Below are 17,545 nucleotides of genomic sequence, written 5' to 3'. Positions count from 1 at the left end.
TATGAAGGCTTTCACAGGCAAGTAGGAGGTCATATTCTCAAGGCTATTCGGTCATACATAGGACTAAACTCAACTCTGTATTTAATGGCAAAAATCGCCTCAGATAAGTGCACTATTGGTAATGTTGCTTAAGATGTGGACATGTTGTCCTAAATTGTAGTAGATACAATACAGACAGGAACATTTTGAAGGAGAAAATGTGTCAATTGGGACGGAGATGGAGTTTAGAGGGAATTCTTGCAACCAATGAAGAATGCCGTGACTGCTGCAGGGCACTATTGTTTTTTTGTTTGGTTTTTTAAGTATTATTATTATTATTATCATAATTTAAAAAAGTTATGAAACGATCACGCTGAACCTACACACTCCGGTACGGTAGGTGGCGGTATGCACCTCTTCAAATTGGTTGCGATCCGCAAAAATCAAATCACAGAAGAAGAAGAAGGAGGACGAAGAAGAAGAAGAAGAAGAAGAAGAAGAAGAAGAAGAAGAAGAAGAAGAAGAAGAAGAAGAAGAAGAAGAAGAAGAAGAAGAAGAAGAAGAAGAAGAAGAAGAAGAAGAAGAAGAAGAAGAAGAAGAAGCTAGCTAGTTAGCAACTTTCCAAAATTGGTCAGAGGAGCAAAATAAAGAGTCAAAGGTGGCAAGCGTGTCAATGACCAAGCAAGGTAAGCTTTTTAAAATGGTCTTAGACTGTAAAGGTAATATTAACACTGTCGGTCTGTAGCTACAGGAATACAACTGATCGCTACCTCTTAGCTCTGGAAAAGAAAACACTCGTGTTCATGTTTGTAACTTGTTGTTTACCTGGAGCCTTCAACTTTAAGAGTGTTTTCATCTGACAGTTATTGTCCTCCTCAATCAGTTAATTATCTTGTGCAAAACACGTCAGAAAATAGAGAAAGTTTGTCATCACAACTTCCTCGGGATCAAGGTGATGCAGTCGGGTTGATTTGTCTCTTTTTAAAAGTTTAAAACTCTCAGATACTTACGTGGTTATCAAAAGTGAACAAAGGACGGCAGCAAATTATCACCATTTAAAAAAAAAAAACCTGCTTTACCATGAAAATGATCAGGCTGACCGTCAGCTAGTAATCAGCCAACTGTTTGTTCTCAGTTTTAATTATTATAATGATAAATGATGATATGAGTCATAGCTAATGTTTGATTAAAGCCACATTAAAAAAAAAAAAACAACAACACACCCATCACAATTTCAGCCAAAGTTTCACAAGAGTGCCAAACCCAAACATTTTCAGTTTACAATGATGGGAGGTGAATACTTACAATTTAAGCGAATGTTTGTCATTTTACTAAACTGGTTCATTATTTATCTGCAGCGTCGTTAATTTAATGCTGATTGACGAATCGATCGAGGAGGCAGTTTTTCCAGAACTAACCTTGGTGGCTTTTTTTGTGGATGATCTGTTTGTTGAATTAACTCTGCAGCTGTCAAACATGCTTGGAGGTCACCATGTTCCCTTTTTTTTTAATCACTATAATTACTTCCCACAAGGTAACAAAGTGCGTCCGTACCCTCCTGAAGTCACCGCTGAACATTGTAAATCGGAGGTGACTTGGGGTCAGCCAGTCTGTTGAAGGTCGTTTTGTTAGGAGGTCTTTTGAGCTGCAGTAGTAAAGACGGTAAACATGTTTTGACCGTGTCGGTGCTGAACAGCTGTATTCGCTTGCCTTTGCCTTGAATATGATCTCGGCATACGTGACGCAAGGGAACGTGCATATCTCTGAAATCAGTTCATGTCTTCGCAGGTTGGAGAACATGGTCGTGAATCTCTGTCTGCCGCACTTTCAAACAACAGCTCATTGTAACAAGGTGCGACGCATTTCATTCACCTCTCGATTTAACTGTTCCTTCCTCAAGCCAGTTTTCTGTTTGGCGTGTTCTTGGCTTTCCCAACATTTTTTTTTTTTTTATAGTTATAGAGCACAACTGCTGAAACACGCAGGGCGCGGGTAATTACTAAAACAATTACCGCTGGCGTAAAACAAGTTTAAACCTTCACTTCCACACTTGGGTGGTTTTGTATCAAGGTACCATTCACCTTGTTTTGAAATGAGCAGCGAGAAACGGTGTACACGGACGCAGAAAAGCACAAGATGGAGGACAGCGATGTGAAAATAATGAAGCAGAGGACAAAGTGGTGTGTGGGAGACTGAATCACAAATGTCCTTGTTATGTTCTTTTTATTGCCGTTTTGTAATCTGATCATAGCGGTTAGGGGATAAAAGATGTACTGTCACTCCCTCAAGAAAATGATGTACTTTTACCTCCCCCTGCCTTATTTTTAACTTTTATATTATCAACTTTCATGCGAGGTTTTACAGCCATGTACACTGACATTTTGGATGTTTTCATGTCTGCTATCAACGAACCAAAATAATTAATAAAAACAATATGCCGTATCCCCTTTCTTACAGTGTTTATTATCAAGCTCTTACTAAAGCCCATAAATACTTATTTATTTGTCATCTGCAGCTGTGTGCAGATGGCTATGATGTCACAAACCTTCTGTCAGCTGACCCTGCTCTCCGGAGGCGGGGCTTCAAGCTTGAGTACTTCCTACGTCCACCTGTACAGGTAAGGTGACGCTGTTTTGTTTTAGTAGAGGGGCTTTTTTTCTTTTTTTTTTGCCAAGAGTTCAAAGAACTCTCTAGAATAAGAAGACCGACACTGCTCTCGTGTCTGTAGCTTCATATTTATCACACAGACATGATATGCTCTTGTCATCTCTGCCAGAAAGCAATCGGCATATTTTCCTTTCAGTGATATGTACCAGTAGCCTGAAAGCTCCTGATTATCCTTTTTCACAAAGACTGAGCTACACTCAATGTCATCTTTACTGAAAATGACTGGAAGATTAAAGGCATTGCAGTCTTAAAGCACAATATTGTGGCTCTTGTTGGCAATAAAGGGCAAAATGTATTTGTATAGCTTTCATTCCTCCAGACAATACAAAATGAATACAAGAGAAACAGGTCAGCGTGATCTCAACTCTCAGCTCTTCTCGTTTCAGATTCTAGCAGCATAGAAGCTGAAGGCAGCTTCACAGTGTTTAATATTTACTTTGGGAACAACCAGTAGTCCAAAAGCAAATGACCTCAGAGGTCTGGAGGGTTCGTATTCGAGTAGTAAATCCGATAAATACTTTGGATCTAAAACTGTTCAAAGCTTTGTGTCATATAGAATCTTGAAGTTTATTCTCTGACTAAACTGGAATAAAGTAAAAACATCTGTAATATATGTTTCTGCATAAAGGTAAGATCAGTACCTAATTTGTAAATCAGGAAGTCTCAAGTTAAGTGGAGTGAAAATGGAATTAAATCCAAAAGTTGATTTTGCAACCAAGAAAAGCCACCAGGCTAAAAAACTGAACTAAGTGACGTGTTCTGTCTTTCAAGCTCCTGCGCTCCCGTTCAGCAGTCGGCTATAATAGTGTGACACTATTGTGACACAACACGCAGCGCTGTCACTTCATCACCTGATGGATTGATGTCTTTCTCTTGCTCTCTCTCTCTTTTAAAAAAAAAAATCTGTTTTAAAATTCATCCAAAATAGGAAAAGAAGCGGTTTACAAGACACTTGGATATGAATGACAGACCAAATTACCTTGCTTGTTTTGTTACACAAAATTTGATTGTGACAAAAGAGGTGCCGCAGCATGTTAAATAGGTGCTGTTCCCAATACGGGAGGTCCCAGGTCCTTTTCCGACAGGGGGCAGCGAGGATCTCTGGGACCCTAGTAATACGTTAATCACGATAACTAATCACGTTTTTACTCCGTTTGTCTCAGGTGACGTTGACGTTTGGCTTCCAGGTGGAGCTGTGCAGGGTGGATGTGGCGCTCTGGCCCTGGGGCATGGACCGAGGACAGGCTTGCAAGAAACTGGAGATCAGCACCAGCTGTGACCCGGCACCTTCCACCGGCCACGACCCGGCTCGGCAAAAGGATCAAATGCAGGTGAAGAACCGCAATGAACAGAACCGAGAAACTCCTCGAAAGCGTGACGGTGAACCTCGGCAGAGTAATGGCCACCAGTGGAGCCGTCAGGCCCGACGGTGGGGAGGAGAGGCTCCAGGTCAGCCTCAACAAAGAGGCCACGCGTTCAAGTGTCAGCCAAACACTGAACCCGGCAATCCCGAGCCAGAGTTTAAACTGGTAGCTCGTTGCGAACTTAGCGAAGATACCCAAGTCTGTTTCACGCGTTCAAACCTTCGTCCGCGGGCCCCGTTCCCCTCACCGCCTCCTCCGCAACCGGCCAACTGTCGGCAAGAGGAGCTGTGGAGCCGAGGTGCGTTCTCGCTCGGCGCTGTGACGCAGCTCCGCGTGACTGTGCCTTACGGCGGTGCCGCGTCTTGTCTGGGGCTGAAGACTTTGGTTGTGTGGGGGCAACCGTCCCGCTGCTGCACCGCAGAGGAGGTGGAGAGGATTAAAGAAGTCCACAAGGCCAATGAAAGACAGCTGCCACGACCTGCGTTCTTCACTCCTGCAGTCAGACAAACCACACAACCAGAACCAACACCTTCGAGGTACGTACGGCACTCATGAAGCATCGATTGAAGTCCTTGATTTCTGGTTTTGTAAAGTCACATGTTTTTGAGCTATTTACCAACCTGTTGCTTTCTTGTCTCGGCCTCCTTCCTTCTTAAATTAGTATTGTCAAAAAAAATGGATTGTAGAATAATTCGATAAAAGTAAACGGGTGCCTGCTCTCTGTTTGACTGGCAGTTTCTCCATCCCAGAAGAATTCCTTGACCCGATAACACAGGAGGTGATGATGCTGCCGATGCTGCTGCCCAGTGGTGTGTCGGTGGACCACGCCACTCTGGACGAGTATCGGAAGAGGGAAGCCACGTGGGGTCGAGCCCCAAACGACCCCTTCACCGGCGTCCCGTTCACTTCAGGCTCCCAGCCTCTTCCCAACCCCCAACTGAAAAGCCGCATTGACCAGTTGCTCCTGCAGAAAGGGATGCCGAGGAGGGACGGGGTGTTGGGGAGACAAGACCGGGGAGAAAATCCGCGGGCCTCAAGACTTATAGATTCCAAGCAACACGGGCAGTCCCAGAACTCTCCCTGCCTCACCAGATGCTCAATGAGCAGCGCTGCTATTCAACATAACACAAACAGAACTGTGCAAATGGAAGATACTGGATTAGGTCCTTCATCATATCATGGGAATCACACATTTAACACCAAGCCTCTCAGTACAGACAGTAAATCAGACTTGGACGGAAGAAAGAAACGAGAGCGGAGTGAAATATCCACAGAATCACCAGAAGCGTTGACAGCTGAGGAGCAGCCATCACCTCGAACAAAAAGACCACGAAATGAAGCAGTTTCTGGTGAGTAAAACATGTTCTGTGAGAACAAGGTCTGAAACATTTTTTTTTTCTGTTCCCTCCCGCTGACTTCTCTGCTGTTTGCTCCTTCATACATTGCCAGTCTCCAGCTGCAGCTCTCATGAGCAGCGTTTGTCAGCGAGTCTGGATGAGGCCCTCTTCTCCGCCCTGCAGGGCCGACCCTCCTTCACTTCAAACTTGTCGCAGCAGAGGCGTGGTACTCCCGACTCTGAACCACAGAACACCACCCAGCAGTGCCAGGCTTTAGGCTTTCCAAGCGTGTCCGCAGGTAGGATCTGTCCCCTTTTAAAGTACTTGAGGCAGTATTGCACTCAAAATAGTGTCCGTTTCAAAATGTATAACTCCCAGGAAGGTGACTTTTTAAAGGGTTTGTGACTGGCTTCTGAGAAGGACGTCGACTGTGGTCACTTTTGATTCATGGCAGTCAGAAATGCATTCAAAGGGTGATCCTGAAGTATCTTAAGTTTCCATAAAAAGATCCACAGATTACTTCTGCAGGATAACCCAAGTCCCTGCTGGTCATCTGCGTGCTGAATAATTGAATGAGTTATTTTGATAAAATACAAAAAAAAACGTCTTAAAGCGCAAATATTTTAAGGTAGTGTTGAAGTGTAAAGCTGGCGTCTAAGTTGGAAAAATGTAAGCGCAACAAGTTCAGCTCTTTGCATGTTTTTTTTTTAATGCAGAGCTGTGTTTTGGTCTGAATCATAGACGCCGTTTAGATTGACGACGTGTCACCACTTCCTTCCGTCGTTCAAAAGAGAAGCCAAAAATATTTCTATTTCCCAGTAGCGTCATGGTGTCCATCTTCATAAACGGTCTAAGTTCTGGAGGATTCGCTACCTCTGCTGCACTTTCTTTTAACAAAATAGAGATTACAGTCCTGGAAATAAAATTCAGCTGTGCCAACTTTTCTGACCGGGACTGTAAACTTCACGAGGCTTAAAAAAATGTGCGTGGTAATTTTTTACACTACTACTAAAGACCTAAGTAGACCATCGTTCAGCTCGGGCTGTATTTGTTTCTGTTAATAGACCGTTATTATCGCTTCTCCACCAGTCACAAACATCAGTGGAAAGGTGGGTAAATTATTTAGGCATTCTGGGAAATGCAAGAAACCAAAAACTTAATTTACACCATGAATGCAACAAAAAAAAACACAAAAAAAACCTGCTAAAACGCACCACAAAAATAAATGAATCGCCGTATAACTCTGGATGAGTATTTCCAATTGATTTTGGTCAATCTTTTATGTTTTCTTCACCCTCACCTTTGCTTGCCAGGTGAGGAGACCTGCTCTGCGTGTTCCCGCTCGGTCTCGGTTTACTTCGCATCAGCAGCATCAATCTACCGACTACCTTGCGGTCACCTGCTCTGCCGCGGCTGCCTGCAGAGAGAAGCAAAACCACTCGACTCTGCCACCACGTCAACATCCGATCGCATCTTGTGTCCAACCTGCCAAAGCTCTACCCCGCGCAGTCATGTCACACGTGTGCATCACTGACAGATGGCAGAAGGTCAGATTGTCGTAAAACTGCTGTGGCGGTAAATTCTTTCCAAACGTTCCTGTGATATTAATCATCCCTCATTCCTCTTTTTTTTTTTTTTTGGTATCATTTTTTCTTTAATGCATTAAAGGTACCTCAAGTCTGACTGAATTATACTTCTTGAAATTTTCTTGGACCCACGACGTCACAAAATCAGATCACGCGGGCCTCCGTAATGTCCGCAGCTGAAGAGGGGATATCGCTGGAAGCAAAGACTTTTACTAATACAGTGCAAAAATACATACATTGAAAACTCCAGTTCTCCTCTCCTCCCCCTTCCTTTAGCCTTTTCATCTAGCACTCAAGTGTAGTTGAGGCCTTGGTTCAGTTCTGCGCTCTTTGTACTGATGCCGGATTCGTGCACACTTTGACAATGCGCAAAGAAAATGTTGGGGGACAGCAGCGCTGAGAGCAAGAACCCACAAGAATTTTAAGTAGTAACAGATGCGACCCAAGGCTGTGTGGTCATTGTGATTTTAAATAAATAAATAAAACCTGAGCTCCTGATGTCATGTTCGCCCTGTCCCGACCCTCGCTTTGTTCGGTTGCCTTAAGAAGGTGAACTCATCATGTTCTTTTTACTTATTTAACGCGTTTATCGCTCATGTTTATGGAGAAGCATTACAGTAAGAAATAAATGTGCTTTTTTTTTTTTTTTTCACAACAGAAGCGAAACTCCTCCGGAGCATCCTTGCCCACCTATTTTTTATTTTGTATTTATTTTATTTTTTTAACCTCCTTAACACTTTCACCTTAATTACCTTCAGGGGCACCAGTCATCGCACACAAAAGGGTTAAAGAAGATGACAGGCCGGCAAACGCTATGCATTGGGTTCACGCTCACAAACTGCACCATTTGTGTGTTGGTTTCCCTGACAACATTAAGCTTAACCAAGGTCATGATCCTGTATCCGCTCAGTAAGAGCAAAGACCATAATCAGTTGTTCTGTATGTGAAATCAGGACAACGGCTTCAGTTTCGGCTACTTGACTTCGTTTTTTTTTTGTTGATTTTAAAGCTATATCGCAGGTATCAGGAGTTCCCTGTAACTACGAGTGTGAACATTTAACAGTAATGTTTATACAACTTTTTATTTCATATTGTGCAGGGGTACAGTAATGCTCAACGTGATCACATGTTATACATACATTGAGGGCTCACGCTTGAAAGCCGTGATGCAAATGAAAGAACTCCCTGACACCGGTACCTGCCACGTTTGATGCTCAGTTTTGCATTTTTCATTTAACCTGTTAATCAGCATCACAACAACTAATCTCAGCAACACGACCCTGAGCATGCAACAAGCCGCCCAACAGAATAATCACCTGAAAATATGTTTATTTGAAATGCTAAACTTGTTTTTGCTCATTATCAGTTGTAGGTTACGTCAGGAGGATAATTTGTGTGACCCGGAGGTTGTCGTGATGCCACCGCAGCTGTCTTCATGCCACAAAAAGTCAGAAATGTCTGCGGTGCAGTGATGAATTAACATGACGGCTAAACTGAGCATGATCACCCTCAAATGTTCTTCATCATCGCGCTTATTGCGGTAATTATTGTTCATAAACTCCCAATTAGTTGTTCATGTGCCATTTTTTTTTTTTTGGTGTGTGTGTGTGTGTGTGTGTGTGTGTGTGTGTGTGTGTGTGTCATCCGCCGCGGAGGCTGAACTTCTGAAAAGTTATTAGAAATGCGCGCGGCGCAGCGCTGAATACAGAACAGGCATCTCTCGCTGCCGCTGCCGTTTTCCTGATTTGTTAGATGGCACGGATCCGATGCAGAACCACATCTGCCGCGACCTCTCGCGCACGCGCTGCGCGCATACGCCGGGTGGCCTTCGGGCCGCGCGTGCGTGCGTGCGCGCGCGGAGCATAACGGTGTACGACACTCGACGTCAGAAATCGAACGCTTTGTCCAAATCATGTCCATGTGCTTATAAAACGAGGAATGACCGGCGACATCAGTCACACCGGCGGAGGACACACACCAGACGCCCGCTCCGAACCAGCAGCAATGCCTCACTCCTCGTTCCCCCTGTGCGTCCTCGGACTCCTCGCCCTCTCCTCCGCCTGCTACATCCAGAACTGCCCCCGAGGAGGGAAACGAGCGCTGCCCGAGACTGGGATCAGACAGGTGAGGACGTCACCCTTTCTGCTCAGGGTGTCATGACTTCTTTAGATTTATTTATTTTTTTTTTTTTATTATTGTTTTAAGTTTTCCTTTCGGAAGTCTTGGATTCAAAACATTTCCACGCCGTTTTCAGCCTCCCGTATTAAGTAGCCTAATTCAACCTTGCGAATAAGGAATGTATAAATTGTAACTGTGAATTCATTTGAAGCCGCTTTGAAATGTGAGTCAAGTGTAGCCTGGGTGAATGTTGTGAGATCAGATGAACTATGATTGGTTTTGTGGTTTTGGATTTGAGGTGAGAATATCAACAGCCATTTGCCTTTTCATGTTTTGGAACCATTGGCAATATGTACTTATTTTATGGTGCTTATCATTTTTTTTTTTTTGTCAAATTAAGTGAAATGGCTTTACATTTTGAACAAAAAGTATAAGGACCTTGATGTAAGTCATTTATAACAAAGTTTCCAAAAAATAAAACCAGCAAATGGGCATTTCTTTTCAGAAAAAGGCATAACATTGGATTTACATATTTAGAAAAACGTAGGTTGTGTGTGTATATAATCAGTTGCTGTATTGTAGTTTATAATTTAAAACCGCATGTTTTCAAATAATTTTCACATTTTCAGGTGTAGAAGCAAAGTCATCACAACAGAAATATTTAGAGATCAGTGAGCTAAATACGGTTTTCACGCTTACACCGATCACGGAGTAGTTTGAATCTGAGAGGAAAGAGTGAAAGTATCTTCTGAATACAAACGCTTTTCCAGAATTCTTGCAATGTGCTTTTCTTTTCTTTTTTTAAATACAAAAAAAAAAGTATGCATTATGTTCCATCTTCCAAAAAAAATATGTACATTACGTCTGATTAACGCTTAAATGAATCCGTTTCTCCTGCAGTGCATGTCTTGCGGCCCCGGGGACAGGGGCCGCTGCTTCGGCCCCGGTATCTGCTGCGGGGAGGGCCTCGGCTGCCTCATGGGCTCCCCGGAAACAGCTCACTGTCTGGAGGAGAACTACCTGCTCACCCCCTGTCAGGCAGGAGGGAGACCCTGCGGATCAGAGGGAGGACGCTGCGCTGCTTCAGGGCTATGCTGCAACTCGGGTACAGTCCGGTCTGACAGTTTGTTATATTTCTGGGAGTTAACAGGTGCAATGTGGTATGAACTCAATCCGTGATCACAATGTGAATGAAGTGCCTTTCCTCTCCTCCGTATTCAGAGAGCTGTGTGGTGAACTCTGACTGCCTCGGGGAGCCGGAGGCCGCAGATCCAGCACGCGGGAGCTCATCCACAGAGCTGCTGCTGCGTCTGCTGCATGCGGCCACCAGAGGACAGAATGAGTACTAGTACGTGTGCGGAGGTCCCACTGCTCCTCGGGCTTGGAGCGGCAACACAAATGAAGGCCATCCTTGTTCCAGTATAGGCCTCAAGATCTGAACTCTTAGCCGAAAAACAAAACAGCCAAGTCAAACTTAACCTCTCCTGCTGTGCTAATTCTGTTTCTCTTCCACTTGTTTACTGAGTACTAATTCCGAGGGGGAAAAAAGAATCCTAGTAATGTGTATTAAAACAGTTTGTTCCCCCTTCAAAAATGTATATACTAATGCACATACTGTAAACGAACTCTATTCTCTCCGAAGGGGCGCCTCAAAGCTCCAATTAGCTATAAATAAATAAAATTAGACTTATAGCAGAAAACGCTGCGCGTAAGTCAGAGATTGAAGATTAAGTTGCTACTGATATCGATGTAAAACGGACGAATGACGATGCTTGAGCAGTAACTTCTTGTGTAGTAGAAATATTATATATTGAAAATAAGAGAATACAGAATGTATCACCGCCAAACCGGCTTCTGTTGTTTGTTCTTGAGATGCCCAGGTTCAAGTTAATGACACATTTAACTGATGATTCGCTGTTGACACTTGATCGTTATCTGCATGTGTGCCAGAGTGGAAAGAATGTAGTTTTTAATCACTTCTGACACCCGAGATATCACACAGTCAGACCAGCACACACATCAGTTGATGCACAAGCAACAGTGGTACCTGCAGGGCTGATTTGGAGTCAGTTTACCTTTCCCCTTCAAGTACACATCTTCCACTGGTGTGTAACAACATGCCCAATTTGTGTAGAAGACAAACAGCAAACTGTAATTATCATATTATTTTGTGTGTGATGACTGACAGCTGATGTTGCTGCCAGACCTGTGCGTGATGACAGTTTGTTTTTCTGTGGTCCAGATCCAGCTGGAAACAGAAGCAGGACCTCCCAGATTCCAACAGTTATGTGGTTAACATAGCTTGATTGCTCATAAACAATTTTGTTCTCGGATCTTTCAGTAATTTGTTGTAAATCTTACTCAACCATCTTGTGTTACCTTTTATTTAAAAAAAAAAAAAAAAAAATCCGTCATTGCACTCTTATCACTCTTTAAATGTTTGTTTGTGGATGATGTTGGGTCCGGTGACAGAGGTGGTGCAAACTGTGAACGAATATAAACGTGATCCAACCCGGTATTACATCAAAGCGTGTAATACACCCGCCAGTCCACCACAGGGTGCCAGTCCACCCAGTCCACCACAGGGTGCCAGTGTCACGGTTTCTCACAACATATTCTCATTTCCAGGGCGTCAAATACTGACGTTTTTGAAAGCTATCCTTGTATAACACGGGTGCACAAGGCGCCGCTTTCCTTCAGGCGCCGTGCCCCTTGTCTGTCTCATATGGACACGCATGGTGCTTAGCATTTACATACCAAAAACCGGGCGCGGGCTTTGTTCGGAAAGCATTATGGTTTTGGTTCCTTAAAAGACATATACTTTAGCTTTTGCTTCATCATGGATCCAACCTCCGATGTGGACTTCTCTACTTTTATACTGCGTCACATGACCTTTTTCAGCTTGCCTCTTCACAGTGCATAACATAGAAGGTACCTTGTGCGTACGTCTTAGGCTCCACCACAGAAACCGACAGCGGTGACAAAACAACAGTTTTTGACACCTGGGAATGAGTATGGGCTTTTTTTTTTTTTTTTTGCCTTACCTGTAGGCATGAAAAACCATGTTAGGTTTAAGAATTTAAAACATGGCTACATTTGTGAAGATAAGACCAGGTGTTTTGGTTCAGGCAACAAAAACTACTTGGACAGGTTTAACATAAGGCTTTTGAAAGAAATCTCCCACATCGTAATCCCTGTTCTGCCTGGTGTTTTATCCGGACCACCTCCCACATGGAGTTTAGCACTTCTCTACGCTTTCAAATGACTTCAGTCACATGACACTGATGATCTGGGTCATGCATCTACGCATCTACTTTTTACGCTCGGGTAAGGCCAACTGTCACATTGACGCAGTATATTCTGGTTGTTGTATTACACACTTGGGCACAGTACCAGGCTGCATAATCACATCGTGTATTCAAATCTTTTTTCCACTTACAATTATTGACCAGAAATAGTCTGACTAACCATTTAAAGTCAATTACTATATATTATCGTCACGTTCTGTCTGACTCCTATAAAACTTTAACAAAAATCACCCACAATCATTTCTGCAAAATGCAAAGAAAAAATATCACACATTATGAAATGAAACAAAATAGAGGAAATACAGTGAGGCAGTGATCGGTCAGTTGGTTGGTCAGTCAACCTCTCTGGTCCAGACTAAAATATCTCAATAACTACCTGGTGGATTGCAACTGACTTTTGTACAAACATTCAAGGTTCCTAAAGGGTGAATCTTGATGACTTTGGTGATCCCTCAGAACCTTCCTCTTGTGCCTCCAGCAGGTCAAATCTTTCAGTCATCTTGTAAAATGTCTCAAAATCTGCTTGCATTGGACGGGCACAAAATTTATCACGCATGCTTATAATTCCCAGACGTTGTGTCTTATTGACTTTGGTTAGTCCCTTTTCACGTACTAACATCAACAGACTCTTTGTCTTCTTCTTCATGGCAACAGTATTTTCCTAATGCAGCCAATATTGTCAAACCAGACTGCAGCTTATTCTAAAGACTAAACCAACCAGATTTAATGTGCTTTTAAAAAAAACATTGTCAGGCAATTTCAAACTACAGTGTGACGTTTTTGTCACACTCCCCTGACTGGAGGAACACAAAAGAACAGAAATCACAAAGTCTTGTTATTCTAAGACTTTGTGTGGGATCAGGTGTGAAGCGTTGCATGTTCAAAAGTTAAAAGTAAACATATTGTGATAAAGACTGTTTTCATTTGTCGGTTTTACAGCTACCGCATCACAAACATTCCCAGTTTTGAAAGAAACACCCACTTAGTCAGTTTGTCATTTATGGGACCAGAAAAATTTCGCCGAGGGAACATGGTGAATTTTTTTTCAATGAGTATATTGTGCTCTTGCACGCTCTGTTAAATTGCACAACATGTGTGGCACAGTGTTGCAATGATTAGCATTGTCGCCTCACAGCGAAAAGGTTCTGGGTTTGAATCTGGGCCTGGACCTTTCTGTGTGGAGTTTCCATGTTCTCCCTGTACCTGCGTGGGTTCTCTCCGGGTACTCCGGATTCGTCCCACCATCCAAAAACATGCACCTCAAGTTAATTGGTTGTTCTACAAATTGCCCTTAGGTGTGAACGAGAGCGTGAATGGTCTTTGTTTCCGTCTGTCTCTATGTGTTGGCCCTGTGATGGACTGGCAATCTGTCCGGGGTGTACCCTGCCTTCGCCCAATGGCAGATTTCATTTTCCCTTAATGGTAATTGTTTTCTACTCAGCTAGAATAGGCACGTGTCCTTTTTTACTCATGGCATACATGCAGAGCAGATGTTTGCTGATTCAGGAGCTTAAATTCAGTGATCATCACTACAAACTACAACTCAGATTTTTCTTAATGTAACCCTTGGTGTTGTAGCACGTAATCTTTTACTAGGTTAGGTAGTTACTTTATTAATCCCCGAGGGGACATTTTTTTAAAGGTTATCTATGATGCTAACCCTGGCCCTACTATCTATGTAATATCAGTATCTGAGGTTCTTTAACAGTTCAGGCCAAGATTTTTCAGATTATCTTGGTTACAGTTCACTTAGTTTCAATTACTAGGTTCGGTAAGGAGATTGGTGGTAGCAACTCTATATGAGAGCAATGAGACCTCGAGCCCACAAAGCACACACAACCAATGATTCAAGTCTTAATGAGGGTATTTATTTGCAGAATTAATTAAACCATCTCACTTGAACAATACCTTTAAATCTCACATTAACCCAACTTCAGATCTTAACAAAAAAAATGAATTCCACTTAACCTTAGATCACCATGTAACAAAATTGGATATAGAATCATGGAATTGCATATTATGACAAATAATGTCCCTCTCAAATCAGATATAAACCTGTGAACTCTGTTAAACCCAAAATAATTCAGTTGTTAGATCTTAATAGTCTCTTTTAGTCCTTTACAGTTGTCAATCAAAGTAGGTCCCGTTCAACACTTCACCATTAGTGTCTTCCAACGGATTTTCGGTTGTTTGTTTGAATCCAAAAAAACTCAGAAAATAAAGTGCAAATAAAATTGGATCCTTTAAGTTTTTCGGAATTTGTTCCTACCGCCCCTTGACACGGTGCAGCATCCACGAGCAGCGCTGAAGATCCAGACGGGATAGCAGACGAAGCAGCTCGTCGTCACTTGATGAATCCCTAAAAAAAAAATTTAAAAAAAAAGCTTTTCTTGTCATGTCTAACTCATCATGAATTAATTTGCGGGGTTGCCACCTTTCCCTACCAGAACGTCTCAAACCTATTGACTCAAACTCTGGTGCTCCACTGTCAGTATCCTCAACTACAGGCTCTGTTGCGACATTATCTGTACACGTGTCACTTCAGATTCTGGGATGTCAATAACAACATGTTCTGGAGTTCTACTATCTCGGCTATCAATGGGAATGTCTGACTGCAGCTCATAACTAGGTCTCTCAGGTGGACGTGTAGAGCTGTTCGGCCCAACATTAGGAACATCAGGGTTCGCCACAATTGAGAATGGTTGTGGGTCAAATGGATTCCCTTCCCTCTGTATGAACGGACCTCTGGTGATGATTTCTGACACCTGTGTGCTCAGGTACGGTTCATCCTCGTCACTGCTCCTGAACATTACCTGGGTTACATTAACAACAAAAATCAATTCCTTTTCAACATCTAAACATTATTACAGAGCCTTGCACTAGCCACACACACACTAATCTGTTTCCAGGCTTTAAATGTAGGTGGCGTACACTTCAGTTAAGCTCAAATTTGACCTTGTTTATGTTTCAATTTGACTTTAACTATTAGAGGGTCACCTGGATCCAAGCTTTCCTGACTGTGGGTGTGGCGGTTGTCATTTTAAGCTTCTATCAGTCAAATAAGTTCCTGTAAAAGAATGGCTGTTAAACAGGTTGGAGCCTGTCTGAATAGAACATATTTGTACCACATGTTTATCCAGAACTATCAGTTTAAAATGGGAGTCGGAGTTCTAAGTGAAAGTGACGTTTATTTTAATACATACTTTTACTTTAACACATCATCGCTTTTTCTTTAAACCTTTCATTATTTTCAGCAACATCTCATGTTCAGAGAGATGCTTACTGGTTCATGTTCACACACTTTCAACACTTGTATCTGGGTGCACATGTGTGTGTGTGTGTGTGTGCGTGCGTGTGTGCGTGTGTGTGTGTGTGTGTATTTAAACAGCAGGGACTGATTTCCTCCCTCCACTTGCTCTGCCGTCATGGATCTGAAAAGTATCTTTGTGATTGTCTGTCTGTGTGCTTTGGCCATCACCTCCACTGAAGGTAAGGACCCCACTCTTAATGACATATACATTGTTACATATGTTAAAACTATGAAGGCACTTTTGCTAAATCAGTTTCATCTGATTATAAATAATTTACATCCTCTTGAATGAGTGTAAATTCATATTTTTTTTATTGTTTTTGGAGGGTAAAATGCTGAGGTGTGTTGACCTCATCTTTTGTGTGTGTGTGTGTGTGTGTGTGTGTGTGGTACCAAGAAATACAAATATAACTGATGCAAACAGTTGCTGATATTTCATTTTGCCTTCAAAAGTTTAACCAGTCATGTGTTGTATGAAAAGCACAGAATGAAGATACCTGCAGCAGTTTATTCATGTTATCCAGCTGCTTTTTAATTTTACAGACTAAAATTATTCAGACAAAAACCTGTTTCATCACATCAAATTTCAACTGACTCTTGTGTGCTCTGTAGTCACTATTGCGCAATACAAATCTGTTAAACTCAGTTCAGGTTTCTTGTTTTCCTAAGCTTGTATTGTGCTGCTTTGAAAACAATTATAAATAATGGAAAGCACTGATGGAGACACTATTTACTCTATTACAAATTCCAGTACATATTTTTTTGTCAGTTACAATATTATGCTATTTTATATTTTCTTTTCATCATTCTTACATTTGATTTTGTTTTCATATTACAGCTGGCATCCCAAGATGCTGCATCACAACAAAGAGGGAAATCTCCAGACAAATACTACTGAAAGTTCACAAATGGGATGTGCAGGAAGGCAGCGGTGCCTGTGACATCCCTGCACTAAAGTAAGTGGTGAGACTCAACAATGAGCCAAAGCTTTAAAGTAATTTTGGAGTTTCAACATAACAATTCTTTCCTATGATCAAGCACTCAGTATATATACAGTATGAAAGATCTACAGTAGCAATGACACAAAAATAAACTGTTCCACCAAGAATAGGTTTCAGGTGTCAGAAAGTTTCAGATACCACCTTAAGTTTACATAAGCATGCATTATATTTGTGCTGTTGTGTAAAACTAAAATGTATTCCTCTTTCTTTGTGGATCCACAGGCTGTACGTAAAGCACTTGAGGAAGCCCATTTGTGCTCATCTTAAAGTGAAGGGAGACCTGAAGAGACTTCAGAGGCAAATGAAACAGAACAAGCAGAAAAGGCTTTACTGAGATGTCGAATAAAATTAATCTCTCCTCCAGTTATCGGTGTATTGTGTTTTCTACAACTGGTGCTTTCAAGGGTTGTATCATATTCTCAATGTTTTGTTTTACTCAATTAATGCACTTATTGTCAGTACAGTTAAGGGGTACTTATATTTTACTTAAATTTCCACAATATCTTTCCATTTTATACTGCCTAATATTTGGTATTTCAGTGAGATGTATGTAATGAAAATCAACTCTTAACTCCAATACAGTTATGTGATGGGTATGGTTATTTTTCAGATGAAGATTTCATGTTCAAAAATAATGTGTTGACTTTATTAAAGTTTGATGCATTGTTACAGACTATAAGAAACTGTTGAAAATAAGATCCACCTCACATGTCTACAACATGAATGTACTGCTTACATGTTAACCCATCTAATATGTCTATACTTTTATTTTACACATGGGTTTTTGCATGTAATTGAGTATTTTTATCTTATGGTATTTCTATTTTTACTTGATTCAATGATGCAAATATTTCCCACCATTGCATTAATACAGT

At 41.9% G+C, this 17,545-nt stretch overlaps 3 protein-coding genes across 7 annotated transcripts; all 3 read left to right on the top strand.

The window, feature by feature from the left end:
- The first annotated feature begins 550 nt into the window (after positions 1-550).
- Positions 551-8,383, top strand: ubox5 (U-box domain containing 5). Of its 5 annotated transcripts, none has more exons than XM_069699593.1 (9): positions 551-665; positions 1,514-1,641; positions 1,768-1,831; positions 2,495-2,596; positions 3,810-4,546; positions 4,746-5,359; positions 5,460-5,645; positions 6,661-6,922; positions 8,300-8,383. In XM_069699593.1, exons 3-8 carry the CDS (start codon positions 1,778-1,780, stop codon positions 6,879-6,881), a joined length of 1,914 nt encoding a protein of 637 aa, XP_069555694.1. In that variant the 5' UTR covers positions 551-665; positions 1,514-1,641; positions 1,768-1,777; the 3' UTR covers positions 6,882-6,922; positions 8,300-8,383. The 5 variants fall into 5 exon arrangements, with proteins under 5 accessions (XP_069555694.1, XP_069555696.1, XP_069555697.1 ...); XM_069699595.1 differs by having other exon boundaries at positions 6,661-6,894; positions 8,300-8,373; XM_069699596.1 differs by lacking the exon at positions 8,300-8,383 and adding an exon at positions 7,016-7,400 and having other exon boundaries at positions 6,661-6,894.
- Position 8,384: 1 nt separating this feature from the next.
- avp (arginine vasopressin) lies at positions 8,385-11,382 on the top strand. The gene is made up of 4 exons (XM_069699598.1): positions 8,385-8,473; positions 8,870-9,057; positions 9,952-10,156; positions 10,273-11,382. The coding sequence occupies exons 2-4, from the start codon at positions 8,872-8,874 to the stop codon at positions 10,398-10,400; spliced, it is 519 nt and encodes a 172-aa protein (XP_069555699.1). The 5' UTR covers positions 8,385-8,473; positions 8,870-8,871; the 3' UTR covers positions 10,401-11,382.
- Positions 11,383-15,778: 4,396 nt separating this feature from the next.
- On the top strand, positions 15,779-17,033 carry ccl27a (chemokine (C-C motif) ligand 27a). Its single transcript, XM_069699358.1, has 3 exons — positions 15,779-15,848; positions 16,508-16,625; positions 16,893-17,033. The coding sequence occupies exons 1-3, from the start codon at positions 15,785-15,787 to the stop codon at positions 17,002-17,004; spliced, it is 294 nt and encodes a 97-aa protein (XP_069555459.1). The 5' UTR covers positions 15,779-15,784; the 3' UTR covers positions 17,005-17,033.
- Positions 17,034-17,545: the final 512 nt, after the last annotated feature.

The sequence above is a fragment of the Brachyistius frenatus genome, unplaced genomic scaffold (genome assembly GCF_029030835.1).
Source record: "Brachyistius frenatus isolate BFR_SWC_R1_liver_20210118 unplaced genomic scaffold, ASM2903083v1 Contig_30, whole genome shotgun sequence".
Classification (NCBI taxonomy): Eukaryota; Metazoa; Chordata; class Actinopteri; family Embiotocidae; genus Brachyistius; species Brachyistius frenatus.
Note: the sequence above shows the minus strand (reverse complement) of the source record. Positions and strands in the feature narration are given on the sequence as shown.

Excerpts from the sequence above, each read along its gene's own strand:
- ubox5 (XM_069699593.1), top strand. The coding sequence starts at position 1,778 with ATGGTCGTGAATCTCTGTCTGCCGCACTTTCAAACAACAGCTCATTGT. Across the intron at positions 4,547-4,745 it reads CCAGAACCAACACCTTCGAG|TTTCTCCATCCCAGAAGAAT; the intron begins GTACGTACGGCA and ends TTTGACTGGCAG. Across the intron at positions 5,646-6,660 it reads CTTTCCAAGCGTGTCCGCAG|GTGAGGAGACCTGCTCTGCG; the intron begins GTAGGATCTGTC and ends TTTGCTTGCCAG.
- avp (XM_069699598.1), top strand. The coding sequence starts at position 8,872 with ATGACCGGCGACATCAGTCACACCGGCGGAGGACACACACCAGACGCC. Across the intron at positions 9,058-9,951 it reads CCGAGACTGGGATCAGACAG|TGCATGTCTTGCGGCCCCGG; the intron begins GTGAGGACGTCA and ends TTTCTCCTGCAG. Across the intron at positions 10,157-10,272 it reads AGGGCTATGCTGCAACTCGG|AGAGCTGTGTGGTGAACTCT; the intron begins GTACAGTCCGGT and ends CTCCGTATTCAG.
- ccl27a (XM_069699358.1), top strand. The coding sequence starts at position 15,785 with ATGGATCTGAAAAGTATCTTTGTGATTGTCTGTCTGTGTGCTTTGGCC. Across the intron at positions 15,849-16,507 it reads GGCCATCACCTCCACTGAAG|CTGGCATCCCAAGATGCTGC; the intron begins GTAAGGACCCCA and ends TTCATATTACAG. Across the intron at positions 16,626-16,892 it reads TGTGACATCCCTGCACTAAA|GCTGTACGTAAAGCACTTGA; the intron begins GTAAGTGGTGAG and ends GTGGATCCACAG.